The sequence below is a fragment of the Myotis daubentonii genome, chromosome 2, assembly GCF_963259705.1.
Source record: "Myotis daubentonii chromosome 2, mMyoDau2.1, whole genome shotgun sequence".
Taxonomy (NCBI): domain Eukaryota; kingdom Metazoa; phylum Chordata; class Mammalia; order Chiroptera; family Vespertilionidae; genus Myotis; species Myotis daubentonii.
In genome coordinates, this window is record NC_081841.1 from 94477080 (window position 1) to 94500980 (window position 23901).

The following is a 23901-nucleotide window of genomic DNA, read 5'->3' on the forward strand; positions in this document are numbered from 1 at the left end:
GCCCCAAATATGCCACCTCCCCACTCCAGGGTCGTGTTCCCATAAATGCCTCCTACCAACCAGGCCTCCCTTCTGACCCTCAGGGTAGCTGAGGCAGCGGTGAGGAACAGCCGCAAATCACGTCACCCAAGCCCCTTCTCCGAGTCGAGGCGAAGCCTGGACAGGTTTGGGGGAAGGTGGACTCAGACGGTGTAGGCTTCTCAAAGGGAAGGCCGGAAGCCTCCCTAGGCCCGCAGCAGGAAGGGAGCTGCCACGCTGGCTCTTCGGTTGCCCAGAGCAGAGCTTCCTGGTTCCAATTCCCAAGGGCAGGGCAGGAAGGGAGAGTAGGGAGAAGAAGAAGTAAGATTGTTTGAGCCCTTTCTGGCTGAGGTCCTAAAGAGATTGCTGTCCCTCACTGGGCCTGTGTTATAGCAGTCTCCCACTTGTTTCCAGTCTGGACAGTTGATTTATCCAACTAAGCACAACTCTGGCCATGCCATGCCCTGTTCAAACACTTCAGTGATTCCTCATTACCTAAAGAGAAGGGACAGCAAATACACAGTAAACGTGCTACTGCCTTCCCCCGCTACAGCCGTGACAGGCATTACTAGTCAATCCAGCACTCTCTCCACATCCTTCTCAACGCAGCCTTCCAACAGCGATGGCCAGTCCACTGCAGCGACACTCAGGTTAAACCCATTTTTCTGGACACCCAGTTAAAATGGATTACGAACCACACAAGTTCATTTTCCCCTTCCAGACAGCCAACTAGAATGATAGTGAAGAACTTTTAAAAATGTGCTCCACCACAAAGGCGAAGAAAACAGAGAAGAGGCCATAATAACAGAGAGTTCAACAAATCTGAGGAGACAGAAGGCGGACCAGAACTAGAATGGATTCTGTGGGGCAAAGGAAGCAAAAGGAATTACAACCTAAAAGTGCTCTCTGAGGGGTGACAGACAAGAAGTAAACTGATATACTTCGGAGAAGCCCTGAGTGGCTTGGCACTAGAGGGACCAGGATAAAACACGAGGAGCTGATTGAAGACTGTATATAGGGTGAACATAGGGTGGGCAGGCCTCCAGGAGGACCTCTCCCACCCATTGGCAGAGGACGAAAAGATAATAATCTTTAGAAATTAAACAGGGCTCAGATGGGAGTGGGGGGGGGGGGGAAGATAAGAATGAAAACAGAAAAATAAAGTGAAACCTGCATAAGAAAGGGTAGGGTCCCCTAGCCCTCTACCCTGCCCCCCTTCCTAGAATTCTACTGATCAAGTATATTCCTTCCCAGGGTGGATGGAGAATTAAAGGAATCTCCTCTGGAGAAACTGAACCACCTCAGAGAAAAAAAGTCCAGTGACCACACTGACATTAACTGGTTTTCCCAATTAAACAGCTGGCTTTCAACCCCAATTACCTTAAAGTGAAGCCCACCAGGTGACAATTCCTGCCTGGTAAACAGCGCTCTGCTCATTATTAAAAATGAACAAAAAATGGCACAAACAACAAAAGAAAGAATAAACTGGACTTCATCAAAATGAAAACCTTTTGTGTTTCAAAGAACACTATAAAGAATGTGAAAAGACAGCTGACAGAATGGGAGATAATATCTGCAAATCATATATCTGATAAGGAACTTCTATCTATAATACATAGAGAACTCATCTATCTACACTAATAAAAGACAAAGATGCTAATTGACCATGCCTTCACTATGCCCTAAGTCACGCCCACCAGCCAATCAGAGCGACTATATGCAAATTAACCCAACCAAGATGGTGGCCAGCAGCCACAGAGCTGGAGCAAGCAGGAGGCTTGGTTGCCCGGGCGATGGAGGAAGCCAAGCTTCCTGCCTGCTCTGAGCCAGCTGTGGCCTCTGCTCATGGCAACAAAGTTTCAATTATAGGCCAAATAAATCCCAGATACCTGCTTCCAGCCAGCCTCCACTGGGAGCTTGGGTGGCTGGGGGTTGTGGTCAGCCTGCAAACAGCCATCAGCCCCTCACCCAGCTGGCCACATCCTCATGGGGTGAGGGTCCCCGCTGGGGGGCTTAGCCAGCCTGAAAACGGCCCTCAGCCCCTCACCCAGACTGGCCAGGCACCCCAGCGGGGATCCCCACCCTGAAGGGGCTGTGGCCAGCCTGCAAACAGCCATCAGCCCCTCACCCAGGCTGGCCAGGCACCCCAGCGGGGATCCCCACCCTGAAGGGGCTGTGGCCAGCCTGCAAACAGTCATCAGCCACTCACCCAGGCTGGCCAGGCACTCCTATATAATAAAAGGGCAATATGCAAATTGACCGTAACAGCAGAACGACTGGGAATGACTGGTCACTATGACACACACTGACCACCGGGGGCAGACGCTCAATGCAGGAGCTGCCTCTGGTGGTCAGTACGCTCCCACAGGGAGAGCTCTGCTCAGCCACAAGCCAGGCTGACGGCTGCCAGTACAGTGGTGGTGGTGGGAGCCTCTCCCGCCTCCTCAGCAGCGCTAATGATGTCTGACTGCAGCTTAGGCCTGCTCCCCGCTGGCAAATGGACATCCCCCGAGGGCTTCTGGGCTGCCAGGGAGTGGGCCTAAGCCAGCAGGTGGCCATCCCCCGAGGGGTCCCAGACTGCAAGAGGGCACAGGCTGGGCTGAGGGACCCCTCCCCCCCGCCAAGTGCACAAATTTTTGTGCACTGGGCCTCTAGTCTATATATATATAAGCCTCAGTGACCATGAAGACCGGTCAATCAAACGACTGGTCGACCAGTCACTATGATGTGCACTGACCACCAGGGAGCAGCACTCTATGCAGGAGCTGCCCCCTGGTGGTCAGTGCACTCCCACAGCCAACCTCCCGCAGCCAACCAACCTCCCACAGTCCCTCCCCCCGGCTGGCTGGCCAACCTCCTATTGTCCCTCCCCCCAACAGGCCCCCATCGGCCCCAATCGTGGGCCATGCTGAGAGACCCCACCCATGCACGAATTCATGCACTGGGCCGCTACTAAGTCCATAAAAAGACAAATAACCCAACTGAAAGATAGGCAAAGGCATCAAACAGTCATTTCTCCAAAAAAGATATATATATGAATGCAATAATCACAGAGAATGTCAAGTGTTGGGGAGGATGGGGACAACCTGGGATCCTTGAATGCTGCTGGTGGGAATGTAAAATGGTGCAGCCACTTTAGAAGACAGTCTTGCATTTCTTCAATAAGATAAGCATAGAGTTACTATGTGACCCAGCAATTCCAGAAGTAAGTATATACTCAAGAGAAATGAAAACATTATGCTACACAAAAACTTGTACAGAAATGTTCATAGCAACATCTATAATAAAAGCGTAATATACAAATCGACCAATGGCCAAACAGTGGAACAACAGTCCAGATGACCTTCCAGGCGACCTTCTGGATCAGTGGTCGGCAAACTCATTGGTCAACAGAGCAAAATATCAACAGAACCACGATTGAAATTTCTTTTGAGAGCCAAATTTTTTAAACTTAAACTATATAGGTAGGTACACTGTTATTAACTTAATTAGGGTACTCCTAAGGCTTAGGGAGAGCCACACTCAAGGGGCCAAAGAGCCACATGTGGCTCGTGAGCCGCAGTTTGCCGACCACGGTTCTGGACAAAGCCGGGGCTGTGAGGGCCGAGGCAGCTGGGGCTGCGAAGGCCTACCCTTGCACAACTTTCATAATAACCAAAAGGTGGAAACTACCAAATGGTCATCAACTGATGCACAGATAAACAAAACAAAATGCGATATATTCTTACAATGGAATATTACTCAGCCTTGCAAAAGAATGAAGTACTAATACCTACTACAATATAGCTGAACCTTCATTTATGCCAAGTGAAAGAAGCCAGATGCAAAACACATTTTGTATGATTCCATGTATATGAAATGTCCCAAAAAGGCAAAGGTATAGAAAAATAGGAAGTAGATAGCCGAGGCCGGTTTGGCTCAGTGGATAGAGCGTCGGCCTGTGGACTGAGGGGTCCCGGGTTCGATTCCGGTCGAGGGCATGTGCCTGGGTTGCGGGCACATCCCCAGTGGGAGGTGTGCAGGAGGCGGCTGATCGATGTTTCTCTCTCATCGATGTTTCTAGCTCTCTATCTCTCTCCCTTCCTCTCTGTAAGGAATCAATGGAATATATTTAAAAAAAAAAAATAGGAAGTAGATAAATGGTTGCCTAGGGCAGATGAGAGATGATGGCTCAAGGGTACAGGTTTGCTTCTGGGGTGATGAAAACATTCTAAAACTCACTGCCTGCACAGCTCTGTGACTATAGTAAAACCAATGAATTGAGCACTTCAAGTGGGTGAATTGTATGGTAAGTGAATTATATGAAAATAAACCTGTTTTAAAAAAATATGGGCCAAAAAACATGGCCAAGGATTATAGATATTTGAGAAAACCCTCCAACTTGAAAGACAGAGACCAAAACAGACAGAAAAAAAGGATTAAAGGGAAACAAAGACAAAAAAGGAAGAAGAAAACATAAAAAACATAAATTTTTTCACTTCATATTCCCAGAAATATAAGAGAAAAACTATATCCATCCAACAAGACCAGGATATAATCAAAGAACCAAAAGGAGCTCTTAAAAATTTAAAGGTTTATGGTCAACCTTTTAATTCAACATTGGAGAGGTGTGGCAGAGAATGCCACCATATCTCATTCATCTAATTCATCCTGAAGTGTGCAATGTGTCATGACCACTAAGAAAGAGAAATCCATCAATTGAGCCCCGATTTTATTTGGCAATTTACTCAACTAAGAGTACATTTCCCTGGCTCCTTGTTAGCTAGGCACAACACACAGCTAATTAAGTGTTGTGAGGACTTCCAGGAAGGCTCCTGGAAGGGAACTAAGTGGGCTTCCTCCCTCCTGATGCCTGGAATATGGGTGTGACAGCTGGACTCCAGTAGCCACCACCGTAAGGACAGAGGCCAGGCACTGAGGACACAGAGAGCGGTCAGCTCCTGGTGATTTAGGGAAGTGCTGACCTGCCCTGGGCAGCCTACCTCCAAACTTACTTTATCTGAAAGAAAAACAAACTATTTATTTATGCCACTGTTACTTTGGGTTTTATGTAATATGCACTTAGATATACTCTTAACTAATTCAGAAGAATTAGAAGAAAGGGTTAAGGAAATCTTTAAGAAAATGAATTTGAAAATAAAGAATGATAAAATAAGTCCAGTAGATCCAACATCAGACTAATAGGAGTTCCTGGAAAAGAACAGAAAGAAAAAGAGGGAAAGAAATTGTCACAGAAATAATACAAGTTTATTATACAATAATAATACAATAATGAAATTTCCAAAATTAAGAGATGCTAACCTCATGATTAAAAGTGTCTAACAAGTGTCAGGCTCAAAAATAGGAAGCAAAATAACACAAAAGCTCATCAATGTAAAATGTAAGAACATAAGGGATATGCCCTGGCCAGTGTGGCTCAGTTGGTTAGAGCATCATCCCATGCACCAAAAGGTTGCCAGTTGGATTCCGGGTCAGTGCACATCCCCAGGTTGCAGGTTCGATCTCTAGTCAGGGTGCATGTTTCTCTCTTCTCCTCCCCCGCCTCGCCCTCTCTCTCTCTCTAAAATATCAATAAAAATATATTTAAAAAATAAAAAAAAACATAAGGGATAGAGAAGAAATGCAAAACTTCTAGAGACCAAAAAATAAATAAATAAATAAAAGACACCCCACAACAAGTTACACAACAAAGGACAGAGAATTAGAATGCTATCAGACTACACACTGTTACAGGACAATGGAACAATGCATTAAAAAATTATTCTTTTTTGTTGTTGTTAATCCTCACCCAAGGATATTTTTTTCCATTGATTTTTAGAGAGTGGAAGGGAGGGAGGAAGGAAGAAGATGGAGAGAGAGAGGGAGAAACATCAATGTGAGAGACAGACCTTGATTTAGGTTGCCTCCCGAATGTTCCCTGACCAGGGCCTGGGACCAAACTTGCAACCCAGGCACATGCCCTTGACCAGGAATCGCACCCATGACCCTCTGGTGCACAGGTAGACGCTCTAACCACTGAGCTACTGGCTAAGGCCAAAAATGATTCTTCAAAATCATTTCTAGTGAAAATGATTTATGATTTAGATTCTATACCCAATCTATCAATCAAGTATGAAACTGACGTTTTAAACAAAGACTTAGAAAATGTACCTATCACACGACCTTTCCTTAGGAAGGTACTAGAGAATGTGTCCCAGCAAATGAGGAGGACACCTAAACAGAGAGAAATGAGACCTAGGAAACTGCAGATCTAGGAATGCTTCAGTAAAAAAGGTATCAGGCCCAGCAGGCATGACTCAGTGGTTGAGCGTCGACCTATGAACCATGAGGTCAGGGTTCGATTCCCGATGAGCACGTACCTAGGTTGATGGCTAGATCCCCAGTATGGGGTACAGGAGGCAGCCAATTAATGATTCTCTCTCATCATTGACGTTTCTATCTCTCTCTCCCTCTCCCTTCCTCTCTGAAATCAATAAAAATATTTGGAAAAAAATTGTATATGGTAGTTATAATGGAACAATATGTAACATTTTAATAATAGGGTCATTTAAAAATATGGAAGTGAGCCCTGACTGGTTTGGCTTAGTGGTTAGAATGACATTCCAGAGGGTTGAGAGTTCAATTCCCGGTCAAGGGCATGTACCTAGGTTGCAGGTTCCTCAGCTCCGGTAGGGGCAAGTGCTGGAGGCAAACAATCGATGTGTCTCTCTCATGTTGACACATCTCTCCCTCTCCCGCTCTTCCCTCCTTTTCACTCTCTCTCTAGAAATCAATGGAAAAAATATCCTCGGGTGAGGATTTAAAACAATTTGAAAATATGCAAGTGAGAAAGCCATTGATTTGTAGGAAAAAAACAAAAAGCTGTACTAGAAATAAAATTAATCACAATATATTTCTTGGCTTTGACTAAATTATGTAACTTATTAGATATAATACGGGGATGATGACGTCCTGGCCTAGTAATTCAGTTGGTTGGAGCATGGTGATGATAGGCCAAGATTGTGGGTTCGATCCCTGGTCAGGGCATATAATAATGAATACTATATAATAAAAGCATAATATGCAAATCGACTGAACGGCAGAATGATCAGTCAGCGAGGGCGGGGCCAGTGAGCAGGCAGCACCAGGCCAGCCAAGGATCATGCCAGTGGGCAGAGGGAGGGAACGGCAGGGGGGGGGGGGGGGGCGGTGACCAGCGGCACCAGAGGGGCGATGGCGGGGGTGGCAGCAACCTCCCCTGATTGGCCAGCCCGGTCGCCTCCCACAGAGAGAGGCCAGACTGCAGCTTAGGCCCACTCCCCACCTAAGCCACCAGTAGGACATTCCCTGAGGACTCCTGGACTGTGAGAGGGCCCAGGCTGGGCTGAGGGGACCCCCGCACCCCCCGCCACCCAGTGGGTGACTTCTTGTGCACCGGGCCTCTAGTATATAAATAAGTGGAACAGCAAATCGATGTTTCTCTTTCTCTCTGTCTCTCTCTCCCTCCCTTCCCCTCTCTAAGCTACTTTTTTTCTGACATAAGAATAAATATCTTGGTTGTGACATCCAGGTATGTCAGTATAAGCTTATTATTTAGAATTAAGGAGATAAAGCCAGAATAAACAGTGAAAATTTACAGCAACTGCCTCTGGGGATTGGGATTGGGGAGGAGTGGGACAAGAATCTGTTGCATTTCATTGTAAGACTCTTGGTATTAAACAATATAACATGAATATGCATTGATTTAAAAGTAAGGTAAAAGTAAAATAAATGATTACCTGTTTTTCATCCCAGGATAGATTAAAACCCAAACTTCTGTATGATCAGGGCCTCCCAGGATCTAACACCTTGGCAGTTTCATTTCTGTTATCCCCTCGTACCCCTGTACCTAGGACTTTCCCTCCAGAGCCCACTTCCTTATGCCTTCCCCAGGCTGTAACAGCCTTTCCCCATCCCTGCCTAATAGATCTTCCCACCCTAAAGGCTCAGGTCCAGCTGCCTTCCTGCTCCTGGAGCAAGCTGTCTCACAGAGTGCAAAAGCTAAGCACCTGAAAGATCAGGGCCGTGGGCTCAGTTCCAGCACCTGCCTCTCTGGAGAGAGCCAGCCCGAGAGTTTGTTGTGAATGAGAGCTAGACTAGGAGTCCAGCCAGGGCCCGGTAAGCCACCTAGAAATGTATACTGTATAAAATGTAGTGTGCATAAGCCTATTTCTGTGAAAAGTAAAGCTTTCAGATAATCAAAGTGTTCTGGGACCTTATAAAGGATACGAAACCCTGACCTGTCTCTGGGTGTTAACAAGGGTGCTAGGGAGAGGAATGTGGGAGGAGCTGCCCAGGCCTTGTGTCAGTGCCCTGAAACTATTCAAAGGCTCCAATCACAAACCAGAGGATTTCCTGCACTTCCTCACTGCTGGTTTAGTTTGCACTTGTCTGACTCTTCCCTGCATCCCTTTTCTTTTTTAAAAAAATATATTTTTATTGATTTCAGAGCGGGAGGGAGAGGAAGAAACATCAACGATGAGAGAGAATCATTGATCAGCTGCCTCCTGCACACCCCACACTGGGGACCAAGCCCACAACCCGGGCATGTGCCCTGACCAGGAATCAAACTGTGACCTCCTGGTTCATAGATCAATGCTCAACCACTAAGCCATGCCAGCTGGGCTCTACATCCCTTTTCTGTGTGTACTGGGCCCCTCAGAAGCAAGCTCTAGAGCAGGTATTAATTATGCCCCCTAGTCTTGAAGAAGATGTTTTGAAAGGATGGAACTCTACCCACATAACACCTGTCCAGGGGCGAGCGGAAGTGAGCAGCAGGGACCAAGTCCACAGGCTGAACTGTTTGTAAAGTTAGGTGAGTGTCTCTTCTGGGGTGACCTTTCCTAGCCCTACAGCCTTCTTCTCTAAGCCCTGTCCTTGGAGATGAGCTTGTAGGGACCAACTGCCCTGCTCCAGGCCCTACAACCAACTCAGGACTTGCCATTCAAAGACTCAGGTGACTAGGGGGTCCACGTTGGCTCTTCGCCTATCCCTCAGTATATCCTGTAAGTCTGCCAGTACTATAGCCTTCTAAAGGCTGTTCTTGTGCCGGGCATGGTTGCCATTGCCATGGCTTAGCAAAGGACCTTGTGCCGTGGCTGGTTTGGTTCAGTGGATGGAGTGTCAGCCTGCGGACTGAAGGATCCCAGGTTCGATTCCAGTCAAGGGCACATGCCCAGGTTGCGGGCTCCATCCCCAGTAGGGGGCATGCATGAGGTGGCCGAATTATGATTCTCTCTTATCATTGATGTTGCTATCTCTCTCTCTCCCTCTCCCTTCCTCTCTGAAATCAATAAAAGTGTATTTAAAAAAAGAAAAGGGCCTCGTACTAGCCCAACTCTCCAGCCCCACTGGCCCAACTCCCAGGCTCAGCCATTGATGCTCGCTCCTCCCCTTCTCACGGGCCCTGTGCTCCTCAAATTTCCACCACGACAAGAACACCGGATGCCACTCTCCCTCTTTTCTCCTCTTTCATCAAAGTGCTGGGGGTAGGGCGGAAGAGTCTATCGAGGGCTTACCCAGAACTTCACGAGAAAAAAGGCATTGGAAGGTCCTCGTTCAAAGAGCTCCTTGAGTCCACCCTTTTTCTCTGGGAATTTGTCATAGATCTGGCGGATGTCCACGGCTTCAAGGTAGGGGTCACTGTAGCTTGGGCTTGACTGGCCAATGTGTACGAACAGGTGCTTGTTGTACTGTGGAGAGAACAGCTGGTCTGAGGGAGAGGCAGGGGTAGCAGGGCAGATAAAACGGACCAGAGCTCAGATCCCAGCCATGTGACCGGGAGTGAGTAATCTCACCTCTCTGGACTGCAGTTTCCCCACTGGTAAAATGGAGACAAAGGATTGACTATAAAGCAAAATTAATGGTATACAGCATCTGGTGGGGTGTCTGGCACCCAGCAGGTGCTCAATAAATTGTAGCTATTATTTGTATTATTCGTAGTCTTGCCTCTGCCATGAACTGTCTTTAGGCAAGTGTTTTTCTATCTTTGGGCCTCTGTTATTTCAGAGATCAGACCACTGACCTAGAGGTGTTTTCAAATTGTGTTCCACCCGTGGAGACAGGGCTGGATGCCTCTGTTGCTACAACCAAGTGAAATCTACCTTTGTTGCACACAGTGGGCTTCTGAGTAGGAGCTTGTTTGACTAATGAGTCCCTCACCTAAAAGACAAGTTGGGAATGTCAGTGAGATGGCCACAAAGTCCCTCTTGGCCCAGCCTCCTCCACATGCTACTCTGACCTTTGCAGGTGACACTGTTCACCTAGGAACAAGCCGCTGAAGGGGGATGTGGGTCAGAGCCATACGGAAGGATGGGACAGCCTCGGGGTGAGGCTGGGATGAGCAGCTCACTGGGAGGAAAGAGAACATGGAGGGAAGAATAGAGGTCAGGGAGGGAGCAGGAAAGGGAGAGGACCTGAGAGAATGGACATGGAGCAAAGAAACCGTGGTGGGGGCTTTGGGATGGGAGCAATAGCTACACAGGGAGAGAGGGAAGGTGAAGTGAGGAAAGAAGAGGGAGGTGGCTTGAGGAAGGAAAGGAAAAGGGGAAGAGGTTCAAGGAAAGGAAAGGCTGCAAAGAAATGAGGAACCTAAATTCAAGCCCATAGCTGAGCGGGTGAGGATTGGGCTAGGAAGCCAGAAGCAGGTGGAACAAGAGCTGGAGAAGGTGGGGGAGCTCCAGGGTGAAAGAGCAGCCAGACAGGGACCAGGACCTACCGTGTCAGGGTCTTGCTGCTGCTCCAGGAAGGCAGAGAACTCCAACATCCAGAGCTTGGAGCTGGCCACGCTGCGGCCCTGCCACGGGGGTGCTGGGGGCGCTGAGGGCGATGGGGCGGCTCCTGAAGGAGACTCGAACCCTGCAGGCAGTGGGAGAGGCACATGTGAGCCTGTTCACACACGCCCTCCCTGCCGACAGCCTCTGTGAGGGCCCCAGGCCCACCGGTGAGACCGTGCTAGCAAGGGAATCACCAATCTCCCCTAAATGGGCTCTGACAGGGGTGGTGGAGGGCTCAGCCTGCCTGGTACAACTCAGTCCCCTTGCCACACACTCCAGAGAGACTGCATGCCTGCTGGACCGAAGGGGCTTCCAGGGCAGGCTCTGCTGGGTTCTCGCCCTCAAGGAGCTTCTGGTCCAGCGGAGCTATCAGACCATCATTAACCACAATGACGTAGCCCTGCGAGAAGAGAATGTCTCCTGTGGGATTCCCTGCTGTCGCTCCAGCACCGAGCAGTGCCTGGCCCAGGATAGGCACTCTGACACAGGTCTGCAGTAAAGGAAGTCATGAATGGGATTAAAATTGACAAGGTATACACTCAGCACCAAAGAGGAGCTCCTAGTCCAACTTGGGGTGGTCGGAAAAGGTTTTTCCGAAGGCGACGCTTGAAAGAAGTTATGACGGAGAAGTAGACGGCAGTTAGTGAAGCCAGGGAAAGGGCGTTCCGGGCAGAGGACACAGCAGAGGCAAAGGTCTGGGGGCTGTGAGGTGCTCCATGGGTTTGGAAACTGAAGTCTGTGGTAGAACTGGAGAGAAGGACGGGTTTGTACCAGGGGCAGGAACAAGGCTGAAGAGATGGGCTGGGCTAAGAAGTGTGAATTTTAGCCTAAGGGTTTGGGAAAGGGACAGGATTTTACATAAGCAGGGCAGGGAAATGCTCAGATCTGCATTTCTGAAAGACCCCATTCCCGTTTGGAGGAGGACTGGCAGGGCGGGCAAGGCAGACAAAAGCAGTCCTGCGGGGTCTAAACTAAGTGCAGTGGAGGGAAGAGGAGGGCACAGACGGACATGAAGCAAGGACAAGCCCAGGCCTTGGAGACTGACGGACGAGAGAGCAACGAGGCCGCCCAGAAGGCACTACTGTTCCTTCCAGGCTGGGAGTCAGAGGAAGGGAGGCCCCATGTGCTGAGGTCCAAGGAGGGAGATGGAGAAGAAATGGTAATCAGAGGGGTGGCTGGAAGGCCGAGCTGGACAGACACATTAGCCTGTGCTTAAAGCATCAGCTGAGTCATTCATTCATTTGTTCAAGCATGCTTCCCGAGGAACTGCTGAGTGCCGGCAGGACAGGATACTGGAGGTGGTGGACAAATCAGCCACACAGATGACCAGTCAGATGCTAGGTGGGGGTGCAGAGTACTCAGGTGCCAACAGCAGGGCACGTAATCTGGGGTGGGGGGTGGGTGCCTGAGCCACAGCACTGAGGCGGGGGGTGGGGGGAGGAAGATGAGGTTTAACAGAGGAGCCCTGCAAGTCCTACCAGTTCACATTGTATCCTGAAGGCACCAGAGCCATTATAGGGTTCCACGCCTAGAAATGTTGCTGAAATGGGTGCTTTAAAAAGATGACGAGGGGGATTACAGGGTGAAGAGAAGAGACGGGAGACTTACAGGGTGAAGAGAAGAGACGGGAGACCTGGAGCTAGTTAAGCGGCCACCGCAGTAATCCAGGCAAAATCTAGGAGGCCTGAGCAAGCACAGCGAGGCCAGTGAGGCAAGGACAGGGGAGCGGAGACCGCACAGGGCTGGGAGGACCCCAGGAGGCAGCCCCTAGAGCAGGGAAGGCCAGGCAGAATGTGGGCAGCAGCTACTCCCAAGACAGAAAAGGTGCTGAGGGCGAGGATCCTGTCTTGCCCTGCCAAGTGGAACATGGTGAGGGACCCTCATGAGAAAGACGCAAGGACAGAGCTGGTCACCTGAGCAGTGCAAGGGGGTGAGCTCCTGTGCTGGCCCAGCTGCTGGACCTGCGCCTGCTCCGGGCCTCTTCCCAGGAAGGGTTCCCTCTGCTAGTAAGGGTTCCCTTTCCAGCTGCCAGGCACCTGGGACCTGGAGGCGGGAGCTGCAGGGGTGCGACGGGCGAGGGAGCTGTTCACTGCAGACCCACCTGGCAGAGGCAGCGAAGGCTGGACAGTGTAGGTTTGTTGAGAGAAAGGTTTCACACTGCGGGAGGGGAGAGAGGAGGTGTAAGCCCTGGGCAGGATGCAGCCCCAGAGCCTCGAGCAGCGTCCATCGCTCTCTGTGTGGCAGGCCCGGTGGTCTGGTCATCAGTGGCCTTGGTGGGCTTTGGCCTCTCACTTCCTCTCCTGCCAACTCCCTCATGTTTCAGGGTTGATCCACAGAAGCAGCATGTCTACTGAAAAACCCATCCCCCCCTTATCCCTCCCTCCCAGGCCAGCCAGAGCCCTGGTTCCTAGCCTACTTCCCTTGGGGTCCCAACCCCTGGCCCTGCTACCCCATGGACAGACTGGTGTTTTGGCAAAAGCCACCACAGGGTGTCCACAGTGTAGACTGAGCTGCTGTCTGAGAGCAGGAGAGCCGGATCCCCAAGCTCAAGACCGTAATATAAGGTAGACCCCAAACTGCAGCCCTGTCCCACCCTGCGGCCCAGGCTCAACCTCTTGAGTTTATGCGCTCCAGTTCAGTTCAGGGAGCAGCTGGCAGCAGGCCATACTCACTCGTGGGATGTTCCGGCTTGGCCCGGCAAAGCTCCTTGCCAAAACTGAGGAGGCAAAAAGCATAGTCAGCATAGCCCATGTGCACAAGGGCCCTGGTGTGGGGAGATGGTGCTGTGGCCTCAGCTGGAAGGTGAGCTGGAGCCCGGACCAGTGGGTGCAGGGAGAGAGTTACTGCTACTGTCTGGAGCTTGGCTATAGCAGCATCTCAGTGTGTCTCAAGGCACTCTAGTCTGTGGACACGCCCTGCTGACACGGTGCTCCCTGGGAGAAGCACCCAGCTTGGTAAACAGCATCTCGTATTCCTCCATGAGAGAGGGATCCACAGTGCACAGCAGCACGTAAGGCTGTGAACAGTCCTACAGTCAGGAAACCAAGGCAGTTCTAAGTGCCCCAAACTTACTTATGCACAGAATCACTTTGTGTCATATCTACTTAAACATTCTGTGGACTGATGCTCTCTGGAACACCCTCTGAAAAATGATCGACATGAACTGCACCGAGCCCAGGACAGGGCTGTCACTGCCTCTACGGCGGCTCTTGAAGACCCATTTAGACCCTACAGCCAAGAAAACCCTGTGAGGACACAGCCCTGGAAGGGAGGGGCCTTGCAGGACCATTCCGAAAGTGTGAGCCACCTGGCCATGGCTGAGAGGCCAGTTCTTAGGCCGAAACATTTAAAATTTGAACAAGAGTTTGTTGATGGACATCAGCTCTGCAGCTGGAAGGAGTGGGGACCCGAGGGCAGAGTGGGCACCAGGCCAAGTGGCAGGGCCACTCAGGGTCACGCTGGTGCTGCACCAGAGGCCCAGCTTCAGCCCCCGTCCCCAGGACTTCAGCTTCCCCTTTTGTCCTTTAGGCCAATTCTGTAGAGCTTCTTGGGTGGTCAGCTAATGGGGGCGACTCTGTCCCTTGTGAAAGGTCTGCTGTGTTCCTGCCAATACCCCCAGGAAGGTAGTTCCAATACCAGCTGAGCTGCCACCCAGCATGGCCCTTCGGTCCTTGGTCCCTCCTTCCCCCTGGCTCGCCTGGCCTGAGAGGACTCAAGCAGGAGAAATTTGGTCTGGCCAGTGCTCTGGCTCTGCAGAAGGGGGAGGAGCGAGAAGGAGAGGCTGGTTTGGCCTCTGGCTCCAGGCAGCCCCACTTACCCCTGAGACTGCTGGGCAGCCAGGGCCCCGGGCGAGGGCCATTTTACTGTGGAAGGCTGTGGCGGAGATGATCTGGGCGGACGACATAGCAGCCATGCTCTGCAGGGCCTTGTCCTTAGCTGCCTGATCCTAGGGGAAGACAGTGGAGGGGAGGGCCTCAGCAGCGGCGAGGCGAGGCAGGGAGGGCTTGTGGTCAGGGAAGCTGTCCCACTCTCCGTGGCCAGAGCCCTGGACTAGGCAGGCCCCAGGGAACAGGCTTATGTCCTTGCAAAGCTATTACTTTGCTTTGTGACTGAGCAAGTCACGTGGTTTCTCGGATCAGTTTCTTCATCTGTCAAAGAGGCACAATACTTGCCCTGCCTATTTGACTAGCACTTAAAGAGACTTTGAAGACCATTCCATTTACAAACCACGGACCTGAGAACAGGGACCTTTTATTTATTTATTTACTTATTTTTCAGACTAAAAAACACTTTTTATTAAAGTATAGGTGGCATACAATAGTATATTAATTTCAGATGTACAAAATAGTGACTTGACACTTACATACCTTACAATACGATCTCCACACTAAGTCTAGTAACCATCCGCCATGATGCAAAGTTGTCATAGTATTACTGACTATATTCCTGTGCTGTACATTACAACCCTGTGGTTTATCTATTTTATAACTGGAAGTTTGTGCTACTTATTCCCCTTCACCTTTTCTACCCTCTCTCCTCCCCTCTGGCGACTACAAGTTGAGAATAGGAACCTTTCAGTTCTTGCTCATCCCCACACCACTGGTGGCTGGGGCTGCACCTGGCTTACAGCAGATGATACATAATTCTGTCGGATCCCCCTTGAATGAGCAGGGGGTCGTCCTTGGTCACCCGGGCTGTTTGGAGGCATGGACAGTCTCCTGTGACCTCACCTGTCTCAATCCTGCCCTGTGGGGTCCCCCAGCACGCCCTGCCCTGCCCTTTACAGGTCAGGATGTAAACACTGGCTGTCTGCCCTCCGGGGCCCAACCTGAAGAATGGACTCACCTGCACAGGCTCTGAACAGATAAGCACTTATGACACTGCTAATAATACTAACAGTACTAATAATGCTTTTTACCCTCATCTGAGGGTATGCTTATCGGGTACTACCTTGCCTAACCCCATTTACAGAAGGGGAGACTGGATGGGGCTCAGGAAGGGGCAGTGATTCCCCTAAGCTCATGCAGCACAAGGCAGAGTCAGGCCAGACCAAGCCCGCAACCCAGAGGATTTCTGCCTGACCTTGCTCTGAAACCCCTTTGAGAATATGACGAAATCCTCAGACCAATCTCCACATAAGTGTGAAAATCTGCATATTATTTAAGGGGCTCGTGGCTCCCTGATGTCTGCCCAGTGGTTGTTCCTAGGCCCCAAGTGAGAGCCTGTGGACAAGGAGAGGTGCAATTCCTCTAAGCAAATGTGAGCCACACAGCCAGGCCCCAATGGAACTAAAAGTTCCCCTCAATGACTCTAAACAGAACACTGGAAAGTCTGTTCCCAACTCTGGTCCCCGCCCAGGGTCCCAGTGAGTCAGAGGCAGACCAGAGGGGGAAACAAGGAACACCTGGGCTCCAGGACCCTCAGGGTGGCCTGGAGGGGCATGTGCCAGCCTGAGAGGGAGGCATGAACAGCTGAGGCCCAGCCAGCTGTCCAGGGACAGAGGGGGTGGGGGACAGCTGGGCTGATGGCTGGAGGAAAAAGCTGAGAGGCAGTAGGGTGTGGCTTCCTACGCGTCCCCACCCACTCATTCAGAACCTCCAGAGTCGGGATCATGAACTACTGGGCCACACAGGACTTCCAAGGTCATGTAGTCCAGGGCTTTTAAACTGGGTTCTGAGGTACTTTGCGGTTCAAGAGCCATGGGCATGAGAGGTGAATAGAAGGAGGGAGTCTCTGGCCTCTGGTCTGTTCCTCACCAACCTAGCGTTGACCTGAGTAGCTCCTTTAATAACAAATTGGGGTGATATTTGGGGGAAACAAAACCAAAGGGACTTACACTGCTTTACAAAAATTGTTTGTAAACTGCTGGTCTTAGTCTAATGCCCCCAAATGTTATTAGCTCTTCTTACCAAGCGGCTGGAGAGTGGAGAGGCTTAACACCTCCATGCAATGCTTCCTCCTAGTATTCACCAAAGGGCCCCCTGGCCAGGGTCAGAGAGGCCTGAGTCCTGTGGGGAGCAGGGCCGCCCCGAGGGGAATGCTGCCCTCCACAGAACAGTCACCTGTCACTCAAGGAGGGGCTGATCCAGGGAGGGGAAGGAACTGCCAGTCCCAGAGAGCAGGGCGTGGAAAGGAATTCCACCTGCTCCCACAGCAGCATCCCAACCACCCACAGCAATGCCTCCCATGCCTGACCACCCTGGAGGCGCCAGCTGATGGCACTAGCCATGGGGCTCTAGGAGGCTTCAAGGAGTGGGGTCTGGAGGGCGTTCTGCTGTGATCTGGGGAGGGCACTGCCCCTGGGGGAAGGGGGCACAGCAGGAGACTGACCTGTGGCCCCAGGATGCTATGGAGCCTGGCAGTCCACACATGGCTCTAAGGTCAAGTGTCCCTCCTTGTGTGGACAGGAGAGGCTATAGGCTGAATCCCACTCTCACCAATACCAAGAAGCATGCTGGCTCCGCACACAAGCAGCCAGCCCCTAAACACAAAGGGAAGCCTTTTCCCGCTGGAAAAAGAGCCTCAACTTCCCGAAACGGCCCCATCTGTGCCCTAGGTCCTTCCTCCCACAACTGCCATGAGCCTTACCTTTAGCTTGGCCTGGATCTCACGGGCTTTGCGACGAGCCAGCACCTGGATGTGGCTGGAGACCTACGGCAAGAAGAGAAGGCTCCTGACCCTACTTCCCAGACAGCCTAGCTCCCCATCCTGGATCCCTGACCCTCAGCCCTCCATGGGCCTCAATCCACTTCTGTGGACTAAAAGAGTAAATGGATGCATGAATGAATGAAAGAAAGGGTCAGTCAATGAGGGGCCCTCAGTCCTCTTATCCACAGTTGGGAAATAAATAGAAGTGCAGTTCCAGTGCTTTGCTTTCTATGCTCTGGTGTCTTGGAGAAGGATGGGGAGGGGGCTGCTGACTCCCCAGAAAACGAGGGATGGCAGCAGGGACGGCGGGGAAAATGAAGTGTCCGTGGGACACCAAAAAGAGACAACCTATCCAAGCTGGTCCCACCGAGAGCCCACACTTAGTCCCGAGGAGGACCTGGCCCACCTTGGGAGCAGGCTGGTGCTGGGGTGCCTGCCCGGGGACCCATACCCGTCTCCCAGGGCCCACCTGCTTCCTGGTGCGGGTCTTCCCTGTCCGGAGCTTGATGTAACGAGCAATCAGCTCATTCCGACCTGTGGAGAAACAAAGAGCCATCAGTGGGAGGAGAAGGACAAAAGGCAGGCAAATGAGGTGTCTGAGAGGTCCCTTCTGGCACCCTCTGCCCACCTTGAGTGGGTACCTGGGGTGAGGACTATGCAAATTCCCTCTTGCCATCCTTGGATCCCAGGGATCTCCCAGCAGCAAGAGGAAGCTGAGGCCTTGCTGATGGGCTGGTCACCTGAGAACAAGGAGGTGCCAGGGCCATGGCCTCCTGCTGGATGCACAGCTTGAGGCGCCCTCTCAGAGCCTCCTTATCACGTGGCCACCTCACCTCTGCCCATGGCAGCCTGACAGCTGCCTCTCTGCTTCCACTTCTCCTGGGCCTTCTGCACATTTGAGAGGCTGCAAGGAAGTGCCTGGGCCTTGGCCCTTTCCCTGTGCAACTCCCACAGTTCCTGCCACCTCCACAAATGCACAGGCCCTTACACGATGTCCTGACTGTGTGAAGCAGGGAGCCTGGGGAAATAAGTGCTGACACACTGACTATCCCCAGAGGAGGTCTGGGGCCTTTGTGTAACTCAGATACACAAACACAGGCCAAACACACTTCCACTCCATGGTTCTGAGGAGAACAGTCAAAACAGGTCTAGAGCAGGGGTCCTCAAACTACGGCCCGCGGGCCACATGCGGCCCGCCGAAAACATTTATCCGGCCCACTGGGTGTTTTTGCCGCCACTGCCTGTCCTACTTAGCATCTGACTGGTCCTGGGCCTGCAGTACGCATGTGTGGAATGTCTGAGGGACAGTGAACTGGCCCCCTGTTTAAAAAGTTTGAGGACCTCTGTCCTAGAGGCTGATGCTGTATCTGAGAGACCCAGGAAAAGTGCCCTGTTATCATAAATGAGATCATGAAAAGGGGTTCCCTGGGTCAAAGAGCTCACCACCTAGCTGGGGAGAGACATGTGTCCACACAATAGCTCCAGCTCATGCTACAGACAGTCAACACGCAGTGTGCTCTGAGAGCGAGTGGTCAGTTCAGGCTGGGTGGTCAGGTGAGCGTTCAGCTGGACCTGGACCACTGGGAGGATGAGACCATAAAGAAGTGCATTAGGTTGGGGACAGGGAGGGAGAGAGGGTTTGAGCGGCAGCTATCACTTCCTTGCTTCGACTCGGGGGCCAGAAGGCCCAGCCACCAGCCTGCTCTGCCCTGCTGGGCTCGCTGAGCCTGGGGGGCTGTGGCTATGAGTAAGGAAGCTGCTGATGCAGGGGGAGGCAGGACGAGTGGGCTATCTGCCACCTGGGTTGTAAAAAGAGAGCACAGCCAAGGCCACGCCGGCCCCCCAGCTGACCTATCCCCACTGCCAAGGCTGAATTAAGAGGCCACCCTCAGGAGGTCTCGTCTGCCAGAAGAACTGGCTGGCCTGGAAGCACCGGTCTGTCTGTGTCAGGGGAGAGGGGAGGGAAGGACCAGACCCAGGGGACACCACCCTGTGGGCTGGCTGGTCTGTACCTAAAACCGAGATCCAGCAAGATGTCTCTTCTCAAAGCTTTCCAGGGACAGGAATTCCACAGGCTCCTTGGGCAGTCCAGTGAACGTCGCACCCTATGTCTCACTAGAGCACTCACGCTGCAGTTAAGAAATGCTTTTCTTCACTGGCAAGAGAGCTAAGTCATCCCACTGGGGACTGAAAACGGGTTACAGAACTGGGAGGCGGGAGCCAGGCTCCGGCCCAGCAGCTCCACACGAGCTATGGGACCTCCGTACGTCTCTTTCCTCTATGGACCTTCAACTGCCCTCTCTCTTTAAATCTAGGCCCTTTAAAGGATTTCCCGCCAGACTAGACTTTCCAACCGAATTTTTACAGACTTAGGAAACTGACATTAACGTTGGCTTAACGTTAAACTGAGCTCTCTATAGCTCAGTTCCCTTTTCTGTAAAATGAATGTAAAATGCTTCAGGCCCCTGTAAGCAGTCTAATTCAGAGGCCAGTCTAGGGGTAAGGAAAAGAGTGGGGCAAAGAGAAGGTTCTGAGAGTTGGGAGGTTAGCTGCAGTGCTGAAGGATGTGGTGCTGAGAAGAACAAGCTGGAGTCTCGGGGTTGGCGGGCAGCTGGAGGGATGGGGAAGGCAGGGGACACTAGCTTGGAGACCATCTGGGGTAAAGTTCTAGTGCTGCTTCTCCAGCCCACACCTTGTTCACAGGGAGCAGCTTATCAATGCTCTGTATTTTCCTGTTAAATTCCCAACGCCTCAAAGGAAGGGGCCACATCTCCATTCAGGTCTACGTCTCCAATACCTGGCATGTATTTGTCAAATGAATGAAGAGGTGAGTCCACTAGTGAATCAGGAAGGCTCTATCTGAAGATAACTATATGTAGAATCCAGCCACTCCTCATACCTCACCCTGCATGGTCCAGTGCCCCCCACTCCTGCCCACTTTCTGGCATGGACTGTGATGAAAGCCTACCTGAATTCCCTGATCCCAGTCTATTCTCAACACAGTGGCCAGGGATCCTGAGGCTCAAACACCCTCCAATTGCTTACCATGTCCCTCAGATTAAAAGTGTCTAAGCCTCTACAATGTCCTGGAAGCCCCCACACGATGTGTCCACCTGGTCCCCAGCTCAGCCCCTCTTTGATCTCATGCCACCCACCATCGGGTCTCCTCGCTGTTCCTGCAACATGCCAGGCCCACTCCCACCTCAGGGCTTTTGTGCATCCTGTTCTCTGTCCCAGAGACCCACATGTCCTTGATGGCTTCTTTGCTCAGATGCCACTGTCTTGGGGACATCTTCCCTGAACACCCCACTGAAAGCTGAGATCACCTCCTGCTCACCCTTTATGCTCCAGGTTTCACTTAGCTCCATAGCACCTTCTAACATAACACATGATCAATATACTCATTTAGAGCACTGTCCATCCCCACTCCCATGGGAGGAAAGCTCCTAGAACAGGGACTTTTGTCTGTTTATTTACTTATTTATACTCTACACCAACCAGGCCAAACTCGTGGCCCAGCCAATATAATAATATGTAAGAAACATTTTAATAAAAATTCTGTAACTCGCCCTAACCGGTTTGGCTCAGTGGATAGAGCGTCGGTCTGGGGACTCAAGGGTCCCAGGTTCGATTCCGGTCAAGGGCATGTACCTTGGATGTGGGCACATACCCAGTAGGGAGTGTGCAGGAGGCAACTGATCGATGTTTCTCTCTCATCGATGTTTCTAACTCTCTCTCCTTCTCCCTTCCTCTCTGTAAAAAATCAATAAAATATATTTTTAAAAAATTCCGTAACTTAATTTTTACAATATCCTGTTATACATAATCCTATCTAATAAAGAGGTAATATGCAAACTGACCATCACTCCAACACACAAGATGGCTGCCCCCATGTGGTCAAAGATTGCTGGCAGGGGAGGGCAGTTGTAGCGATCAGGCCAGCAGGGGAGGGCAGTGGGAGGGACCAGGCCTGCAGGGGAGGGCAGTTGGGGGCAACCGGGCCTGCAGGGGAGGGCAGTTGGGGGTAACCGGGCCTGCAGGGGAGGGCAGTGGGAGGGACCAGACCTGCAGGGGATGGCAGTTGGGGGCAACCGGGCCTGCAGGGGAGGGCATTCAGGGGCAATCAGGCTGGCAGGGGAGCATTTAGGCAGCAATCAGGCTGGCAGGGGAGTGGTTTGGGGATGATCAGGCAGGTGAGCAGTTGGGAGCCAGCAGTCCTGGATTGGGGTCCCAGATTGGAGAGGGTGCAGGCTGGTCTGAGGGAAACACCCCCCCGTGCCCCGCCGCATGAATTTCGTGCACTGAGCCTCTAGTTATTAATAACGAACTACAATGTTTGCTCATGACTGATTACTATAATCCTGTTGCATTCATTTCCCTTACGCACAGACACACCATTTCTCTCCACTAATACTAGCAGCGAATATCTTGGCAGCTGACTGCCACGTCATTAGTCTTGTACTGACTTGTTTGTTGTGAGCAACCGGAAATATTTTGCTTTTGGAGAACAAGAAAAACAGGTTTATTTGCATTATGCTTATTTGTGCAGTTATTCAGTGTCTAGTAAGTTAATGTTCAAGAAAAAATATTAATTTTTATTAAAATGTTCTATTATTTTATGTTAATGATTACTCATTTATTTCAGCCCTTTGTATTCTGCATGTCTCTATCGAAATAAACCTACGTTTCTATGAAAATTGAAGCTTTTGTTTTTTTGCGGTCCACATAAACTTAAACCTTGTTTATTCGGCCCGTGTTAACCTTTGAGTTTGACATGCTTGCTCTACACCTAGAAACTGCCTGCATTAGTAGGCTCCCAATAAATATTTGTTAAATGAATGACAAGGGAAGGATGATGAGATGTTGGTTAGATGCTCCATAAAGTGCTTTAGCTTCTAAGGGAAAGGTGCGAGTTAAATAAATGAAATAACCCTTTATAGTCAAGCCTCATTTCTCTAATGTCTATATAACAAAAAGCATCTCTCAGGCAACGAGCAAAAGAGAGAATGCTTTAGTTGCTGGGGAAATCAACTATTAGCACAATTTGAAAACATAAAGAGGCCATCAAGAATGCTAATGTTGCTAAGTGTGTGAAAGAAACAATGATCACAGGCAGTTGAAGGGGTAGAAAAACTGTTGTTGATTTGGATAAAGGGAAAGCAGTTAGCCAGTGACAGCCATTTCGGAGGCTGCGATACATGAGCAAGCAAAGATGCTGCATGCTGACCTGAAAGTCGCACCCCCGCCCCCGCAGGTCCAAGTGCTGAACGTGATTCCTTTAAGACTAATAGGGGATGATTCAGTAAATTTAAGAAAAGAAGTGTTTATTTATAGATTAAACAGTACATTACACATATCCTATATAATAAAAGGGTAATATGCAAATTGACCCTAACAGCAGAATGACTGGTCACTATGACACACACTGACCACCAGGGGGCAGATGCTCAATGCAGGAGCTGCCCCCTGGTGGTCAGTGTGCTCCCACAGGGGGAGCTCTGCTCAGCCACAAGCCAGGCTCACGGCTTCCAGTACAGTGGTGGTCGCGGAGCCTCTCCCGCCTTCTCAGCAGGGCTAAGGATGTCCGACTGCAGCGTAGGTCTGCTCCCCGCTGGCAAGTTGATATCACCCAAGGCCTCCCAGGCTGCCAGAGGGATATCTGACTGCCAGCTTAGGCCCAATCCCCCAGGGAGCGGGCCTAGCCAGCAGACGGTCATCTCCTGAGGGGTCGCAGACTGCGAGAGGGCACAGGCCAGGCTGAGGGACCCCCCGAGTGCACAAATTTTTGTGCACCGGGCCTCTAGTATTATATATAAAAAAGGCTAAAACAGGGAATCATTTGGGGGTCTGGGACAGATTAATTTACATTATTTCTAACGGGAAAAAATGATTTGGTTTTCGAACAAATCACTTCCCGAACAGCCTTCTGGAATGAATAAGTTTGAGAGCTGAGGTTCCACTGTACTTCTGATTAGCTAGACAGAACTTTCAAAGTGCTTTCTTACTCTGGTCTCAGTTGAGTCTCTCTATACAGGAGCAAATCCAATCTAAAAATTGGAAGGCTCTCTTTGAGAAAAAAGAATTTAAAATACAAATACAAAATTAAGTTAAGATCACTTTAGGTTAAGATGGGGATATTCACACTCTTGATGGTGCTGATGGATTCACAGGTGTACACATCTGTCAAAACTTATCAAACGGTCCACTTTAAATATGTATAGTTTAGTGTACACGGACTATACGTCAATGAAACTACTTTACAAATTAAAAATAGTTTAGGGATTTGGAAGAGGCCCATGCAAGCATGAGCCTCATTTAACTTCATAGAAAACCCATCTCCTCCCTACCAAAAGGCACGCAATTATACCTGTTTGCCAGAAGAGGAAACAGGTCAGAAAATCTCACCCAGACCACCCACCAGCAGGTCTAGGACTGACTGCCT

The 23901-nt window shown here is 50.6% G+C and overlaps 1 protein-coding gene across 7 annotated transcripts in view; it reads right to left on the bottom strand.

Moving 5' to 3' along the window:
- Nucleotides 1-23901, bottom strand: part of TEAD4 (TEA domain transcription factor 4) — a 74780-nt gene that overhangs the window by 10443 nt on the left and 40436 nt on the right. For 6 of the 7 annotated variants that reach the window (XM_059683869.1, XM_059683867.1, XM_059683864.1 and 3 more), the window contains 7 exons: nucleotides 17929-17993; nucleotides 17400-17462; nucleotides 14629-14757; nucleotides 13484-13527; nucleotides 12913-12968; nucleotides 10754-10893; nucleotides 9555-9728 (listed from right to left, as the gene is read on the bottom strand). In XM_059683869.1, the coding sequence (XP_059539852.1) occupies nucleotides 9555-9728; nucleotides 10754-10893; nucleotides 12913-12968; nucleotides 13484-13527; nucleotides 14629-14757; nucleotides 17400-17462; nucleotides 17929-17993 (671 nt within the window). The remainder of the gene's footprint in view (nucleotides 1-9554; nucleotides 9729-10753; nucleotides 10894-12912; nucleotides 12969-13483; nucleotides 13528-14628; nucleotides 14758-17399; nucleotides 17463-17928; nucleotides 17994-23901) is intronic. The other variant, XM_059683868.1, reaches the window with a different exon arrangement.